The sequence below is a fragment of the Giraffa tippelskirchi genome, chromosome 1 (assembly GCF_054371585.1).
Source record: "Giraffa tippelskirchi isolate mGirTip1 chromosome 1, T2T-mGirTip1v1.2.pri, whole genome shotgun sequence".
NCBI lineage: Eukaryota > Metazoa > Chordata > Mammalia > Artiodactyla > Giraffidae > Giraffa > Giraffa tippelskirchi.
Window position 1 is genome coordinate 121,529,569 of NC_137275.1, and position 18,274 is coordinate 121,547,842.

Consider the following 18,274-nt stretch of genomic DNA (forward strand, 5'->3'; position numbering starts at 1 on the left):
AGGGACCTGTATGTCCTCCCATGAATCCCACAGCCCAGGTAAGCTCTTGTCAGCTTCAGATTCTGAATAGGAACAAACTATGGTAGTTATAGTTCCCATTTCAGGATTTCAGAATCGGGACATATTTCCATATTAGAACGATCAGAGAATCCTAAGGGAAATCAGTCCTAAATATTCATTGGAAGGACTGATGCTGAAGCCCCAATACTTTGGCCACCTAATGAGAAGAACTGACTCATTGCAAAAGACCCTGATGCTGGGAAAGTTTGAAAGCTGGAGAAAGGGGCGACAGAGGATAAGATGGTTGGATAGCATCACTGACTGTATGGACGTAAGCTTGAGCAAGCTCTAGGAGTTGGTGATGGACAGGGAAGCCTGGCTGTACTGTCCATAGCAGTCGCAGAGTCGGACACGACTCAGCGACTGAACTGAACTGAGAACGTGCCCATCCATATAACTGTTGGGGGCATCAGAAAAAATTAGCTCGGCGGTTTGGCTTCCAAACCAAGGCCAAAAGTGCAGTCACTAACAATAATGCACCTGACATTCTCACTTGTCCACATCCGCTCAGGAAAAAGAAAATAAGGTTGGAGGCCTTAGAAGATGACGCATTTCTGGCGCGCAGCGGAATCCGGAAGCCAAGGAGGCTCCGGAAACGTGGAGGCGGGGCCTGAGGTGGGCGGCCGCCGCTGAGGCTTCGGGCGCTGACGCCGAGCTTCTGGCGGGAGCTGAGATCCGGGGCGAGGCCTACTTCCCCGTGGCAGCTCGTGGGGAAGCGGGGGCGAGGCGGGGCGGGGCGGGCGCTCGGCCTTCTGACTGCCCAGGCCCGCGGATGAAGAGGTGGGCGGCTACCTGAGTTTTGTTCGGTTCGGCGGTTGTGGCTTGCGGCCGCTGCAGTCGCGCTCTTGCTGCCTCAGCATCCCTCACAACCCACGGCCTCGCCGCTGGCCTGCCGCTTGACCTGCCGGCCGTTTTGGGCCGCAGAGTCCATGAGAGCGCGGGCCCCGCCGCCGCTTTTGCAGCTTAGCTGTAATTCCGGGGCGCCCGGAGCCGACGGAGTCATGACCGCAGCATGAACGCGGAACCTCCAGAGGAGAAAGCAGCGTCAGAGGCGGAGGCAGGAGCCATGCCAGAGAAGCGCGCGGGTTCGCGGGCCGCGGGCGGCAACTCGGTGAGCGTGGGCTTGGAGGCCGGACGCGTTGCTCAGCCCGAAACCCGGAGTCAGGGGAGGTTGGGCCGTGTTGTGGCCGGAGTGCAGGGACGCCCGGTGCGGGACTGGGATCTGGTTCCCCTGGGGATGAAACATTGACCGTCGGCTCGGCGCAGGGTCTCTGGCTCTCGGAAAGCCTTTCCTTTTCCGACTCAGCCAGCCGACTTCATCACTGCTAGGCTTTCCTAGCGTTGCTCGCCGCTAGATTAAAATTTAGGCGACTTGGTTGTTTCAGAAGACGCCCGATGTGGGATTGTGAATATAAGTAATTTGATTTTTTCAGAGTTCTCCATACACGTGACAGCCGGTACTGCTTTCATGGTGCATTTCTGGCTTGAGCCAACTTAGAAGATGTGCGGAGAGCATTCAGAACCTGCCTTGGGCCCTGGACCCTGAACCCGGAAGGTGGCGTGGAGGCTGGGCAGCTCCTTCCTGTTCCTTCTTGGTTCTTTAGGCTGTCTCTGCAGCGTTTGGTGAGCAGGATTTCAGAGGGAGCTGCCGATCCCAGGGCCCGACTGAGGAGTTTATTCAGGCCAATTTCTTGAACAGTTTCACGTGAGATTCAGACTGGGTTCGGCAGAACAGACTATGTCCGTGGCGTTTAGATGTCTGACGGTGGAACTCTTAAGCATAGAGTGTCATTTCTTAAAGATCTTTTTTGGAGTCTCTTTTAGACAGGAAACAGAAATGGTACAATGAATACAAACTAATGCCAACGAGACTTTTTTCCAAAGAAAAATAGAAACTTTAAGAAAATTAAATTATATGCAATCGGCTTCGGATTTAATTTGCTTTTAAAGAATGCTAAATGATGTTGAAGACCCCCTCCTGCCCAAATGACTTTTTATTTTTGGAAAACCAAAAACCCTTAAGGGTTCCTCATTTCAAAGATAATATTTCTGGAAAGTGGAAAGGTTTTTTGGTAGGAGGAGGGAAATTCTATAGAATTGGGTTTTCTCGTTTTGTTTTTGATTACATAAAAATTAGACTTGTCTTCCTGCCGCTTAAAGGAGACCGAATTGCCAGCTCCTCCTCCTGTCTTTGAATCAGTAGACCATAATTACTGACCATTGGCCAAGGTACTGACCTTGGAGGTAGCCTCCTTCATCCTTTTCCATATTTTCATCTAATACATTAATAAGTCTATCTAGGTTTACCAGGTAAAGATTTTAGTTTTTTGTTTTGTTTTTTTATCCTTTCTGCATTCCTGTGGTTCAGTTCCTCAGCATTTTTGAGCTAGATTTTGGCTTTGATACTGTTGCTTTACCATCTGGTTGCTCTCCACCTTATTGATCAGTGGAATCAAGAATGTAAATATGATCATTATTGCTATTCTTAAATATTTTCATTGGCTTTCCGTGGCTTATTGTATAAAAAAATAACCTGACAAGTTGACACATTATAGCATAATGATTAGGTGAGCATGCTTGGAATTTCCCTTTCCACCTTTTATTACCTATATAACTTACGGCAAGTTATACAACCTTTCTCAATATTTCGGACATAAATGATTGGTCAGAATGTATAAGTGATCCCTGACTGATAAAAAGCATTCAATTCTCTCCCATGTACTAATAATCTATATAGGAACTAGACTCCAACCTAAAAATTTTAATTGCTAAGTTTATGTGCTTAGAGCAGAAACTTTTGAGAGATGTGTATTCAATGAAACTGAGACAGTTGATTCCCTGATAGGAGTCTTGATGCTAATTAGGAATAGATTCCTGTCCAGTCTTTCCTTGTCTCTGAGGGTGCATCTAGTCAGTGTTGATAAATTGCAGTGAATACTGACAATGAGTTTTGGTGCTTGCTCTGTTCAGTGAGATCAGTAGAATGGGCAGGTAACAGAGTTCATCCAGTGGCACGTTTTGTAATATGTGTGGCCTGGGAAAGAAGTGAATGCCTTTAATATGCTCATGTCATATGCCAGTACCCGCAAATCATGTGTCTTTCCTGCTTGTAGTTTCTTTCTAGTGTTGCTAACAGGTGCTACATTCTTTGCCTCCACCTCCCACTCCCCAGTTGTTTAGTAACTAAACAACAAGAACTGGTTCATCTTGATGTGTTGGAATTTCCTTATACCTTGATTCTATAATAGTGTATTCATTGTTTCAGGTTCTTAGATGCTACTAATAATCACAAGCAAGACTGCCCATGTCCAGGGATTTGGTTGGCAAATAGATGTATTGACCTGAATAATAGAAGGAAATCGTGTGTTTATTCTAAGAGATCATCGCATTCTAGAAAAGGGAGGTGTGTGTAGAAAATAAGTTCTTTTTTTAGTGTCCTTTCTTTGCTCTGTCTCTCCCTAGTTGTGTGTGTATGTAACACCTTGAAACATGGTGTCAGAATTATTTGCATTATCATTGAAAGCATATTTCCTATTACCAGGTAAAGGGAAATTCCTTTTGGAGTTATTTACCTTTGAGCATCTAATGAGAATTAAAGATTTTCTGCAAAGAAAATACAGCTGAATTTAGCATACTAGGTATTTCACAGTGTTCATGAACTACATAGAAGCAACCTTTATGCCCACTGACAGATGAATGGATATAGAAATTATACATATGTATGATGGAATATTACTCAGCTATAAAAAAGAAAACATTTGAGTCCGTCCTAATGAGGTGAATGAACCTAGAGCCTATTGTGCAGAGTGAAGTAAGTCAGAAAGAGAAAGAAATATTGTATATTAACACATGTGTATGGAATCTAGAAAGATGGTACTGATGAACCTATTTGCAGAGCAGCAGTGGAGATGCAGACATAGAGAAAAGACTGGTGAACACAGTGGGGGAAGGAGAGGGTGGGATGAATTGAGAGAGAGACATGGAAACACTTACATCACCATATGTAAAATAGATAGCCAGTGGGAATTTGCTATGTGACACAGGGAGCTCAACCCAGTGCTCTGTGACAACCTAGAGGGGTAGGAGATGAGAGGGAGGGAACATATGTATGCCTGTGGCTGATTCATGTTGATGTACCAGCACAATATTATAAAGCAATTATCCTCTAATTAAACTTAAAAAAAAAAAAAAAGCCAGTACTAGGATACCAGATAGGATCCCTGATGGATGGCTTCTCAGGATCAGTGCCATTCTGGTTACATTTGATGTCTATTTAGTTGATTTTCCTCAGATTGTTTCAGAGAGGCCCCTGTAAAGGCTAATTTTGATTTACAAGAACAAGAATGTCATATGGGCAAAATGGAAATAATATCAAAGAGCAGTTTGTTACCAAAACAAAACAGAAAAAAGGCTGAAATCACTAGATATGTTTTGTTTGTAAAAAATTAAAGAGGGGACTTCCCTGGTGGTCCAGTGGTTAAGACTCCTCGCTTCCATTGTAGGGGGCACTGGTTTGATCCTTAATCAGGGAACTAGGATCCTGTATCCCACATGCTGAGTGGTACAGACAAAAAAAAAAAAAAAAGTGAAAGAGGTCCTAGGGATATTTTAGGGGAAATTTATTTTAAAATTAACTTTCAGTTCTTAACAATCAGTATGTCATTTCAGTAATAAAACAGTACTGGGACACTGGTGCAACCAAACTCTGCTAAATAGATGATAGCAGAAAAAAGATTAAAAGCATTCGTGAATAGTTGATCTGTTGCAATTTATGAGTAACTGCATCATGCTTTCATAGCAGAGACATTTATACTTTATATTTAGAATTATGCAGATGTCTAGACAGCTTTCTGTTATTAAGCCCAGTCTTTATCAGAACACAGAATTATAGTTGTTGTTTTATTGTTCTTAGGCCTGGTAAAGGCAGGATTTTTCAGAATTTGCTTCTTTGGGTATTTGAGCATCCTTTTCCTCTGTTTGTCTTACCAGATTAAATCTTTGAGGACAGGGACTACAGCTGTGTATCTTTTAATTTAAATATTTAGGCAATCATCAGAAAATGTATTAGAGAAGTAAATCAGTCAAGTTTAAACCAGCAATTATGATTATCAGTGAAATTAAATTGTTGCTATTATATGATGTTTTGGTTGACCTTATAAAACAAATTGGAGAGTTCTGTTTTATTCTCTGAAGAGTTTGTGTAAGATGGATAATACAGTTAGAACTTTGTAGTTCTTTACTTTTTTGGACTAACGTAGTTTTAGAACAATTCAGATTTTCTGTTTGATTTTTTTATTTTTTTCTGTCAGTTTTAGTAAGTTGTATTTTGCTAGGAACTTGTCCATTTCATTTAAAATTTCAGATTAATTGGCATAAAGTTGTTCCTAACAGCCTCTTAGGCTCTTTTTAATTACTATTGGATCTTTAGTCTTTTTTTTTTTATTGCTACATTGGTAATTTTTACCTTTAAAATACATTAATTTTCTGATGTCTTCTGGATAGTCACAAGTTTTTCAAATAGCAATAATTTCATGTCTTATTCCTATATTTCTGTATTATATGAACTAGACTATTGAGGAAAACATTCAGTAGTAATGATAAAAGTGTACAACCTTCTCCGCTTAACAGGAGTATATGTATTTTTCCACTGTCATGTAGGGATATGAGAGTCGGACCATAAAGAAGGCTGAACACTGAAGAATTGATGCTTTAGATCTGTGGTGTTGGGGAAGGCTCTTGAGAGTCCCTCGAACTGCAAGGAGATGAAATCAGTCAGTCCTAAAGAAAATCAGTCCTGAATATTCGTTAGAAGGACTGATGCTGAAGCTGAAGCTCCAGTACTTTGGCCACCTGATGTGAAGAGCCGACTCATTAGAAAAGACCCTGACACTGGGAAAGATTGTAGGCAGGATGAGAAAGGGGCGACAGAGGACGAGATGGTTGGATGGCATCACTGACTCAATGGACATGAGTTTGAGCACGCTCTGGGAGATGGTGAAGGACAGGGCAGCCTGGCGTGCTGCAGTCCATGGGGTCACAAAGAGTTGGACACAACTGTGTGACTGAACAACAACATGTTCAATTGTATGGATATATCACAGTTTGGTTTTTCATTCATCCCTTGGTGAACATTTGGTTTATCACCAGTTTTGGGCAGTTACAGATAAAACTGCAATGAGCAGTCATCAACCAATCTTTGTATGAACTATACCTTATTTTCTTTTAAGTAAATATCATACTTAGGAGTAGAGTGGCTAGAACATATGGTAGGTGTATTGTTTAACATTTTAAGGAACTGCCAAACTTTTTTAATTTTAAAATTTTAATTTAAAATTTTCTATTGCCACCAGCCCTGTGAGAGTTCATTTGCATCCTTATCAACCCTTGGTCAGTCAATTTTCGCTCTTCTGTTAGATCTGTAGTAGTGTCTTACTTGTTTTTATTTTGCATCTCTCTGTAGCTAATTTTGTTCAGCATCTTTCCATAAGCTTACTTGCCATCTGTATATCCTCTTGGTGAAGTGTCTATTCACCTCTTTTGCCTTTTTATTTGTTGTTTTTGTGTTATTATCTTATAATTGAGATATAAGATAATATTTATTTATTTATTTGGGTTACAAGTCTTTTATCAGATATATGTTTGCAAATATTCTGAGCAGAAGTTTTAATTTTGATAAAGTTTTAATTTTATCAGTATGTTCTTTTAAGGATTGTTTTTGGTTTCGTATCTAAGAAATCCTAACTCAATATCACAATTATTTCCTTTTATATTTTTAGAATCTTTTTAGATTTTACAGTTTTATGACCCATTTTGAGTTAATTTTTATATGTTGCAAAGTATGGATGGGATTTCTTTTTTTGTATATGGCAATGAATTGTTGCATCATCTGTTGAAAGGACTTATTCACTGAATTGCCTTTGTACCTTTGTCAAAATTCAGTTTTCCCATGTATGTGTCTGTCTGTTCTGGATTCTCTATTTTGTTTCATTGATCTGTTTATCTTTATATCAATACCATTCCATCTTTATTACTGGAGATTCATAATAAGATTTGAAACAAGTCGAGTTTGTCCTGCATCCTTGTTCTTCTGTTTTAAAATGATTTTGGCTATTTTGTTGTCGTGTCCCACTCTTGCGACCCCATGGACTGCAGCATGCCAGGCTTGTCTGTCCTTCACTGTCTCCCAAAGTTTGCTCAAACTCATGTCCATTGAGTTGATGATGCCATCTAACTATCTCATCCTCTGTTGCCTCCTTGTCCTCCTGCCCTCAATATTTCCCAGCATCAAGGTCTTTTCTAATGTTCAGGCTCTTTGAATCATGTAGTCAAAGTATTGGAGGTTCAGCATCAGTCCTTCCAGTAAATATTCAGGGTTGATTTCCTTTAGGATTGACTAGTTTGGTCTCCTTGCTGTCCAAGAGTCTGTCAAAGTCTTCTACAGCACCACAGTTCGAAAGTATCAATTCTTTGGGGCTCGGCCTTCTTGATGGTCCAACTCTCACATTCGTACATGACTGCTGGAAAAACCGTAGCTTTGACTATATGGCCCTATGTCAACAAAGTGATGTCTCTGCTTTTTAATATGCTGTCGAGATTTGTCATAGCTTTTCTTCCAAGGAGCAAGTGTCTTTTAATTTCATGGCTGCTATTCTGAGTCCTTTGCATTTTAGAATTATAAAACCAGCTTGTCAGTTTCTACAAAAAAGTCGGCTGATATTTTCATTGGGATTGTGGCGATCCAGAAGATCAGGTTAGAAAGAGTTGAAAAAGTATAGATCTATAAACAAGGTATCTCTCCATTTATTTTGTATCTTTAATTTCTCAGCCATGCTTTATAATTTTTAACAGTTCTTTTGTGTCACTTGTCACACTCATACCTTACATGTGATGTAAACATACTATGAAAGTGAAGTGAAAGTCACTCAATCATGTCCGACTTTTTGTGACCCCATGGACTATACAGTCGGTGGAATTTCCTAGCTACTGCAGTGGGTAGCTGGTCCCGTTTCCAGGGGATCTTCCCAACCCAGGGATCAAACCCAGGTCTCCCACATTGCAGGCGGATTCTTTACTAGCTGAGACACCAGGGAAGCCCAAACATACTATAAATGTAAATTATTAAGAAATTTAAAGTTCACAATTGTTTTTTGCCAATATACAAACACAATTCATTTAAAAAATTTTTAATTGTGATATATGTGACAAAATTTACCATTCAGTTATTTTGATGGTACAGTTAAAACTATAAAGTTTAATTATTTTTAACTGTACAATTCAATAGTGTTAAGTATATTCACATTGTAGTGCAACCAATCTCCAGAACTTTTTCATCTTCTAAAACTGAAACTCTGTATCTGTTAAATAGCACCTTCCCATTTATCATAGCTCCTGGTAACCACCATTCTGCCTTAAGTTTCAAAGTATTGACTAGATACTTCATAAGTGGAATCATATACATTGTCATTTTATGACTGGTTTATTTCACTTAGTATAATGCCCTCAAGACATGCTGTCTTTAAGATTGTTGAAGGCATGTATGGCATGTGTAAGGATTTCCTTCCTTTACTGCTGCTGCTGCTAAGTCGCTAGAGTCGTGTCCGACTCTGTGCGACCCCATAGACGGCAGCCCACCAGGCTCTGCTGTCCCTGGGATTCTCCAGGCAAGAATACTGGAGTGGGTTGCCACTGCCTTCTCCAGTGCATGAAAGGGAAAAGTGAAAGTGAAGTCGCTCAGTCGCGTCCGACTCTTAGCGACCCCATGGACTGCAGCCTACCAGGCTCCTCCATCCATGGGATTTTCCAGGCAAGAGTACTGGAGTGGGGTGCCATTGCCTTCTCCGTTCCTTCCTTTAAGACTGAGTAATTCCACTTTCTGTATGTGCCACAGTTTTGTTCTTCCATTTATCTGTTGATGAACATGACGTTGCTTCTGTTTTTTGGCTATTGTGAACATATTTTTATTTCAGATAGTGGCCATCCTGATTTGTGTGAGGTGATACCTCATTTTGATTTTGCAGTTTCCTAATGATTAGCATGTTGGACATGTGTTTTGTTTGTTTGTTTGTTTTTTATATTATAGCGTGTTTCTTTTCTTTTTTTTAGATTTTTTTCTGTGATGTGGACCATTTTTACAGTCTTTATTGAATTTGTTACAATATTGCTTCTGTTTTATGTTTTGACCACAAGGCATGTGGAATCTAGCTCCCTGACCATGGATCAAACCTGCCCTTCTGTGTCGGAAGGTGAGGTCCCAACCACTGGACCACCAGGGAAGTCTCAAGCATCTTCTCATATGTTTGTTGGCCATTTGTATATTTTCTTTGGAGAAATGTATATTCAAGTCCTTTGCCTCCTTTTAAATTGGGTTATTTGGATTAACTCTATTAGATACACACTTTAAAAATGTTTTCTCTATAGGTTGTCTTTCACTGTGTTGACTTTGTCCATTGATGCACAAGTTTTAAATTTTTATAAAGTCCAGTTTATCTGTTTTTACTTTTGTCTCATGTGTTTTTTGGTACCATATCCAAAAAAATCATTGTCAAATCTAATATCATGAAGCTTTTCCTCTGTGTTGTCTTCTAAGAGTTTTAGATCTTATGTTTAGGTCTTTTTTTTCTTTCCTGCTAATCTCAAACTACTAATTTATTTCTCTCCATAGGTCTTTGGTTCATTTTAAAAGTTTGTAATTTTGATAAAGTCCAATATCTGTTGTTTCTTTTGTTGCTTGTCATTTTGGAGTCATGTCTAAGAATCCATTCCTAAATCCAAGATTTACCTCTGTTTTCTTCTAGGAGTTTTATGGTTTTAGCTTAGGTCATTGATCTGTTTTGAGTTAATTTTTGTATGTGGTGTGAGGTAGGGTTCCACCTTCATTCTTTATATGTGGAAATTGAATTGTCTTAGCACAGTTAGTTGGAGAGACTGTTCTTTGCTCATTGAATGGATTTGGCACTGTTTTTTGACAACAATCAATTGGACATAGATACAGGAATTTCTTTGTGGCCTCTCAGTTTTATTCAGTTGGTATGTATGATAGCCTCCTTCTGGCTTCTATATTGACAAGTTCTGATATACGGTGATCTTTGAGTTTGGAGTTATACGTGGGACAACCTTATCTTTTTTCCAGTTGGCAGCAGATAACCTGATTGACAAAAGTCAGATGTCCTCATTCATCTGAACTTTTCAGGTCATGTTGGGAAAGCAGTTGAAGGGGTTGGTGAAAATAATCCTTCACCTAGGTACACACTGTCCAGGGCAGACTTCTTAGTGCTGGGAAAGAAATGGGTGAATAAGTAAAGGCCTGTGCTTTACTTTGCCTGAGAAACTGACCTTTGACTTCTGTTACCCCTTAACTGAAGTTGTTGTAGTCCAGGCTACCTGCTATATGTATGTCCTGATTCTATTTGTGGAGAAAGAAAGGCAGTGTAAGTAATACAAATGGTTAGTAGCACATACTCTGGAGGTATGTGACTCTCCAGATGTAATACCAGCTTTGGCACTTACTAATCATGTGAATTGGGAAAGTACTTAAATTCTGTGCATCTGAGTTTTGTCATCTATAAAATGGGGATAATAATAATTCCTATCTCAAAAGATTATAGTTAGGATAAAATGATAGTAATGTGCTTTTATCAGGGTATCTGTTGCTGTAAAAGGATAATTTTTGCCTGTTTTATATCTCAGGACCTTTTGTAGTAGACTGTCCCTGACCTGTGTTCCTGTCCTTAAGAGTGTTTATTTCCATTTTAAATTGTACATTACATGAAATGGGAGCAGGAATAGTTTCTTCTATTGCTACTATTATTCTAAGTATCTTGTCGACATATAGCAGAACTCAACAAATATGTGTTGAATGAATTGATCTCTTGGAGTGATTGATGTTTTTCTTTTGGCTGTGCCACTTGGCTTATGGGATCTTAGTTCCCCAAACTGACTAAGGGCAATAAAAGTGCCAGGTCCTGGACTGGGGCAATAAAAATGCCAAATACTGGACTGCCAGGGAACACCCTGGAGTTGAATATTTTTTTTATTGTTAAAGAATGCTGGTGGAGGTGGGTGGGAGGGAGGCTCAAGAGGGAGGAGATATATGTATATTTAATAACTGGTACACATTGTACAGCAGAAGCCAACACAACATTGTAAAGCAATTATCCTCCAGTTAAAACTAAATATTTTCAAATTTAAAAAAAAAAAGAATCCTGATAGAGGTAGAATATTTACAAAAGCAGTTCTTGGGATCTTGGTTTGCTTTAAGTTGGGTGGCAGTTGGTAAATTAAGTTTGAAAACTTGAATGAGAAAAAAGTTATTTTATAAATATTTTATGAATTCTTGATCTTACCAACATAATAGCTGTGTCATTTACTCAGCTATTTAATGTAGGACTGAGAAAATTTTTATTTTCTGTGGAAGTTATTTCTACTGAAGAAATAGGCAGTAAAACTGCTTTTCCAACTTGCATTCCAATATTATTAGGTAGGAGAAAGAAAAGCACACTTTTAGGTAATAGTCATTTATTTGTTTTTTAAAACCATTTGTGTTCTTCTCCTTGTGTTTGTATTTTAAAAGCTTTCTAATAAAAAATTTATTTTTGATAGGGTATTTTACTAACCAGGTAGGTATAAATGATATAGGCAAAAAGCATATGTAAAAATTATTAAAATATTGAAGGCTCATAGTGAGACATACTTTTCACATATGTTTTTATAGTGATGCAGAGATGGCTGACCAAATCTTACGGCAGTAATTTCCAACTGTGGAGTACCAGTTTTTAATTAGAACATATTTGTTTAGAGGTATAATAGAGACAATAGTTTACATAGTTACACTTGGTTCAAACTCAAATATTTTCATTTTTAACAGGTTAACTGTGGATGATGCAATAATGTATTTGATAAAGGGATTTATTATTGTACATAAGTCCAGGAACAGTGTGCTTAGCTTAGCAGTTTGACTTCATCCCTTGGTGTACCTCGAATGCTTATTACATTCATAGACTTTGCTTTTCTCGGTATGTTGACTTCTGGTCTTTAGGATCAACCCGTTGTGGTTTCAAGATGGCTAACTGCTCAAGTAACACATCCTTACACAGTAATGCCCCTAAACTGGGTGCGAAGAGGTATTTCACTGTGGTTTTGATTTGCATTTCCCTGATGGCTAACGAGTTGAACATCTTTTCATGTGCTTATTGACCACTTGTTTGTCTTCTTTTGCCCATTTTTAAATTGGGTTGTCATTTTATTAGTGAACTCTAAGAGCTCTTTATATATTCTTATTTTAGGGATCCCCAACCTTCTGGGATCTAATAATGCCTGATGGATCTGGGATGGAGCTGATGTAATATTAACAGCAATAAAGTACACAATAAATGTAATGGTGCTTGAATCATCCCAAGATCAACCCCCCCCGCCCCCACCCCCCCCCCCGCCAATGGAAAAATTGTCTGGTCCCTGATGCCAGAAAGGCTGAGTACTGCTGCCTTACCTGAGATGAGTTTTACAAATATTTACTTCCATTCCATTTTCATTTTATAGAGCACAAGTTTTAATTTTGCTTCAAAATTTTTTCTTCTAGTTTTATTGAGATATAATTGACATACAGCATCTGTAAGTTTAAGGTGTACAGCATAATGATTTGACTTATACATATATATATGTATCATGAAGTGGTTATCACAGTAAACTTAATGAGCATCCGTCATCTCGTGGATACAAAATTAAAGAAAAAACTAATTTTTTGTGATGAGAACTCTTAGGACTTACTATCTTAACTTTCATATATAACATACAGTGCTGTTCATTATATGTATCATATTGTACATTATATTCCTAGTACTTATAACTGGAAATTCATACCTTTTGACCTCCTTCATGCAATCCCTCCCCTCAATCTTTGGTAACCACAGATTGGATCTCTTTTTCTTTGAGTTTGTTTCTTTGTTTTTGAGGTAAAACTGACCTGCAACACAGTGAGAAGATCCCCTGGAGAACGGAATGACCACCCACTTCAGTATTCTTGCCTGGAGAATCCCATGGTCAGAGGAGCCTGGCGGGCTACAGTCCCTGGAGTTGTAGAGTCAGAACGACTGAGTGACTAATGCTTTCTTTCTGTATTTAAGTTGCTGATCTCTTAAGTCCAAATGCATCTTAACAACCCTGCATTTTTACTCCTGCTACCCTACACTTACTGTTTTTGACATTCTATTTTACATCTTTTTGTTTTCTATATCCCTTAACTGCTTATTGTAGATAGAGATGATTTTGCTAATTATTGCTAGCTAATTTTGCTAATTATCCCTACTGGCTTTATACATGGCTTATTTATTAGCTGTTGTGTGTTTGTCTTTACAGATGAGATTTTTCCTTTTACATTTTCTTGTTTCTAGTTGTGGCCTTTGTTTCCTCACTTAGAGAAGTCCCTTTTAACATTCTTATAAAGTTGATTTGGTGGTGCTGAACAAGCTTTTGCTTGTCTGTAAAACTTTTGATCTCTCCGTCAAATCTGAATGAAATTCTTTGTAGGTCTTTTTCCTTTCATCATTTTAAATATTGTGCCACTCCCTTCTCATCTGCATAGTCAGCTGATAGCCTTATGGTAGTTCACTTGTACTTAACTTGTAGCTTTCAGTATTCTCTCTTTATTTTTGCCATTTTAATTACTACTTATCTTGGTGTGGTCCTTTTTGGGTTGACCATGTCTCAGATGTCTGTGATTCCTGGACTGTTTGGGATGTCTGTTTCCTTTCCCCAGTTAAGGAAATTTTCAGCTATTGTCTTCAAGTAAGTTCTTTCTTTTCTCCTTCTGTGGAAGTTTGTATTTTTTTTTTCTCCGTTTTTTTTAGCATAGTTATTTTTATTTAGAGTTGTAGATGAGGCTGTCAGCATATGGATTTCTTATATTGCTTCTTAAAAAAATTTTAATTGGACAATAATTATTTTACAGCATTGTGATGGTTTTTTGCCATACATGAATTGGCCATAGACACACGTATGTCCCCTCCCTCCTGAACCCCCCACTTCCCACCTTGCTCCCCATCCTGTCCCTCCAGTTTGTCACAGAGCAGCGGAGAGGTTTGTGTTTTGATCAAGTTCAGTGTATCTATTTTTTTCTTTTTTTGCTTTTTCTTTTGATGTTACTATCCAAGAAATCATTGCCAAGTCCAGTGTCATGAAGCTTTTGTGTTGTCATCTAAATTTGATAGTTTTAGCTCTTATGGTCAAGGCATTGATCCAATTTTAGTTTGTTTTCTACACATGAAAAAGTGAAAGTGAAAGTCACTCAGTCGTGTCCGAATCTTTGGAATTCTCCAGGCCAGAATACTGGAGTGGGTGACCTTTCCCTTCTCCAGGGGAATCTTCCCAACCCAGGGATTGAACCCTGATATTCTGCACTGTGGGTAGATTCTTTACCAGCTGAGCCACCAGGGAAGTCCTTTCTGTACATGATGTAGAGTAAAAAGGTCTCCTTCATTCTTGCACATGTGAAGTGAAGATCCCACTTCCCTAGCACTGTTCACTGAAGAAACTGCTCTTTCTCCATTGAATGGTCTTAGCACCCTTGTTGCAAATTATTTGACCATTGTACAAGTGTTTATTTCTGGATTCTCTTATACTAATTTGGTCTATATGTCTGTCTTTATCCCAGTACCACACTGTTTTGATTATTTTTGTATAGGGTTGGCAAAAAAGTTCATTCTGGTTTTTCCATAAGATGGATCTAGTAGTACTTAGTTGTCTTTAAGTTCATTTAGAACAAGTTTGTTAGATTTTATTGTGACAGCTGTTATATCAGCGTGCATTTAATAAGAAACCAAAATTGGTGAATTTTTGTGTAGCCATTTTAATATTGGAGATGGAAAAAAACAACATTTTGGGCATATTATGCTTTATTATTTCAAGAAAGGTAAAAATGCAACTGAAATGCAAAAAAAAGAAAAAAAAATATGTGCAGTATATGGCGAGGGTGCTGTGACTGACTGAATATGTCAAAAGTAGTTTCCAAAGTTTTGTGCTGGAGATTTCCTGCTGGACAGTGCTCCACAGTCAGGTAAACCAGTTGAAGTTGATAGCAATTAAATCAAGACATTAATCGAGAACAGTCAATGTTATGTCATGCAGGAGATAGCTGACACACTCGAAATATCCAAATCAAGTGTTGAAAACCATTTGTACCAGCTTGGTTATGTTAATCACTTTGATGTTTGAGTTCCACCTAAATTAAGCCAAAAAAACCTTGACTATATTTCTGCACATGATTCTCTACTTAAACATAATGAAAACATTCTATTTTTAAAACAAATTGTTATGGGTGATGAAAAGTGGATAGTGTACAATAATGTAGAAGTGAAGAGATTATGGGGCAAGCAAAATGAACCACCAAGGCTGATTTTCATCCAAAGAAGGTGACGTTGTGTGTATGGTGGGATTGGAGGGAGTCTTCTATTATGAGCTCCTTCTAGAAAACCAATCGATTATTTCCAATAAGTACTGCTCCCAGTTAGACAAACTAAAAGCAATACTTGACCAAAAAGCATCTGGAATTAGTCGACAGAAAACACATACTCTTCCATCATGATAACGCAAGACTGCATGTTTCCTTGATGACCAGGCAGAAGCTGTTACATCTTGGCTGGGAAGTTCTGATTTACCTGCTATATTAGCCAGACATTGTACTTCCAGAATTCCCTTTATTTCAGTATTTATAAAATTCTCTTAATGGAAAATGTTTCAATTCCCTGGAAGACTGTAGAAAGCACCTGGAGCAGTTCTTTGCTCAAAAAGATAAAAGCTTTGGATGATGGAATTTTGAAGTTGCCTGAAAAATGGCAAAGATATTGGAACAAAATGGTGAATACATTATTCAGTAAAATTCTTGGTGAAAATTAAAAATATGTCTTTTATTTTTTAACTTAAAAGCCAAAGGAATTTTTTAGCCAACCCAGTAATATGTTTTCAAATCAGGAAATGTGAGAACTACAGGTTTGTTCTAATTTTTCTAGATTTCTTTTGGCTATTCAAGGTTCCTTGAGATTTCCATATATAATCACGACATCCTAAATAGAAATAATTTTGCTCCTTCCTTTCCAGTTTGGATTTTTTTTTTCTTCCCTAATTACTCTGGCTAGAACTTGCACTGCTGTGCTGAATATAAACTGTGGAAGTGGGCATCTTCCTGATCTTGGATAAAAAGTTTTTTCAATTTTTTCCACCTTTGACTATTTTGGTGTTAGGTATGAATTTTGCATATGTGCCCTTTATTATATTGAGATAGTTTCCTTAAATGCTTGTTTTTTGGAATTTTTTTTTTTTTTAACCATAGAAAGGTGTTAATTTTGTTGAACGCTTTTTCTGCATCATTTGAGGTTGAGCATGTGGGTTTTTTCCCCCTTCGTTTTGATGTGGTGTATTTCATTGGTTGCTTTTCATATATGAACCGTTTTTACATTCCAGGAATAAATCTCACTTGGTCGTGGTATATAGCTCTTTTAGTATGCTGCTGCATTTGGTTTGCTAAGAACTATTGTTAAGAACTATGCATCAACAACATAGGAAAACTAGTCTCTAGTTGTCTTTTCTTGAAGTATGTTTGTCTGACTTTATACAGCTAATGCTGTCATCATAGAGAGGCTTCATAAAATGTGTTCAGTTGTGAGAAGAGTTAGAGAGGGATTGGTGTTCTTTAAATGTTTGGTTTAAAGTGAAGCCATCAGATTCAGGGCTTTTCTTTGTCAGGAGGTTTTTGATTGCTGATTCAGTCTTACTAGTTCTAGGTCTGTTTTTATATTCTGTTCTTGATTCAGCCTTAGTAGATTTTGTGTTTCTAGGAATTTATCCCTTTCAACTAGTTTATCCAATTTGTTGGCCTGAGTATTGAATAATCCCTTGTGACATTTCTTTCATTTCTGATTTTAGCAATTTAAGTCTTCCCTCTATTTTTCTTGTTAGTTTTGCTAAAGATTTGTCAATATTTTGATATTTTCATAAATATCAACTTTGGGCTTTGTTGCTTCTCTATATTGCATTTACTTCTTCTGTAATCTATTCTTTCTTTCCTTTTTTTTTTTTTTTTGCTTTGTGTTTGCTCTTTTCTAGTTTCTTACGGTGAAAGGTTAGATTATTGACTTCAAATCTTCTGTTATCAGGCATTTACAGCTATAAGTTTGCCTCTAAATACTACTTTAGCTGCACTCAAGAAGGTTTGATATGTTATGTTTTCCTTTACTTTCATCTGATAGTTTACTGGAGAAGGAAATGGCAACCCACTCCAGTATTCTTGCCTGGAGAATCCCAGGGACGGAGGAGCCTGGTGGGCTGCCGTCTATGGGGTCGCACAGAGTCGGACACGACTGAAGCGACTTAGCAGCAGCAGCAGCAGCAGCATCTGATAGTTTGGTAACTTGCCTTGTGAGTTCTTCTTTGACCCATCATCATTTTAAGGCGAACATTGATTAATATTCACGTTTACGAATTTTCCAAATTTTTGTATGTTACTGACTTCTGGTTTCATTTCATTGTGGTCGAGAATATACTTTGTGATTTTTAATTCTTTAAAATTTATTGAGACTTGTTTTATAGTCTTCATGTGTACGTGAGAAGAATGTGTATTCTGCTGTAGTAGGGTAGGATACTCAACATCTCTCATGTCTAGTTAGTGTACAGTATTACACTATTAGTGTTGGTGAAATCTTCTGTTTATTTGTCGATCTGGTCTAATTGTTCTATCCATTATTGGAAGTGGATATTGAAGTCTCCAATTAATTGTTGATTTCTCTGTTTGTGCCTTTTTTAAAGGGTATGGTTGCCAGTGGATGAGGGGGATTGACTTAATGTTGCACAAAATAAATATCTTTGATATTGATTGTGAGTGAAGTTGCTCAGTGATGTCCAACTCTTTGTGACCCTGTGTACTGTAGCCTGCCAGGCTCCACTATCCATGAAATTTTCCAGGCAATGATAGCGGAGTGGGTTGCTATTTCCTCCTCCAGGGGATCTTCCCAACGCAGGGATCAAACTCTGGTTTCCCGCATTGCAGGCAGAATCTTTACTGTCTGAGCCACCAGGGAAACTGTTTATATTGATCATAAAGGGGTCCTGTAAATAAATATGATATATTTCACTTTTAATGAAAAGTACAAAAGGTGAACAATTCATAGAAAAAAATACAAATACCTAATAACCATAGGAAAGAAGCTCAATTTGATTTGTAATCAGGGAA

At 38.1% G+C, this 18,274-nt stretch overlaps 1 protein-coding gene across 7 annotated transcripts in view; it reads left to right on the forward strand.

Annotated features, from left to right (window-relative positions):
• The first annotated feature begins 757 nt into the window (after window positions 1–757).
• Window positions 758–18,274, forward strand: part of LOC145507617 (solute carrier family 71 member 2) — a 130,657-nt gene continuing 113,140 nt past the window's right edge. For 5 of the 7 annotated variants that reach the window (XR_014054978.1, XM_081494558.1, XM_081494599.1 and 2 more), the window contains exon 1: window positions 758–1,171. Coding sequence is in view for 4 of the 7 variants with exons in the window: in XM_081494558.1 (XP_081350684.1) it covers window positions 1,073–1,171 (99 nt within the window). In the remaining 3 variants the exon portion in view is untranslated. Of the gene's footprint in view, window positions 1,172–1,493; window positions 1,684–18,274 lie in introns of all 7 variants that reach the window. The other 2 variants (XM_081494588.1, XM_081494610.1) reach the window with 1 other exon arrangement.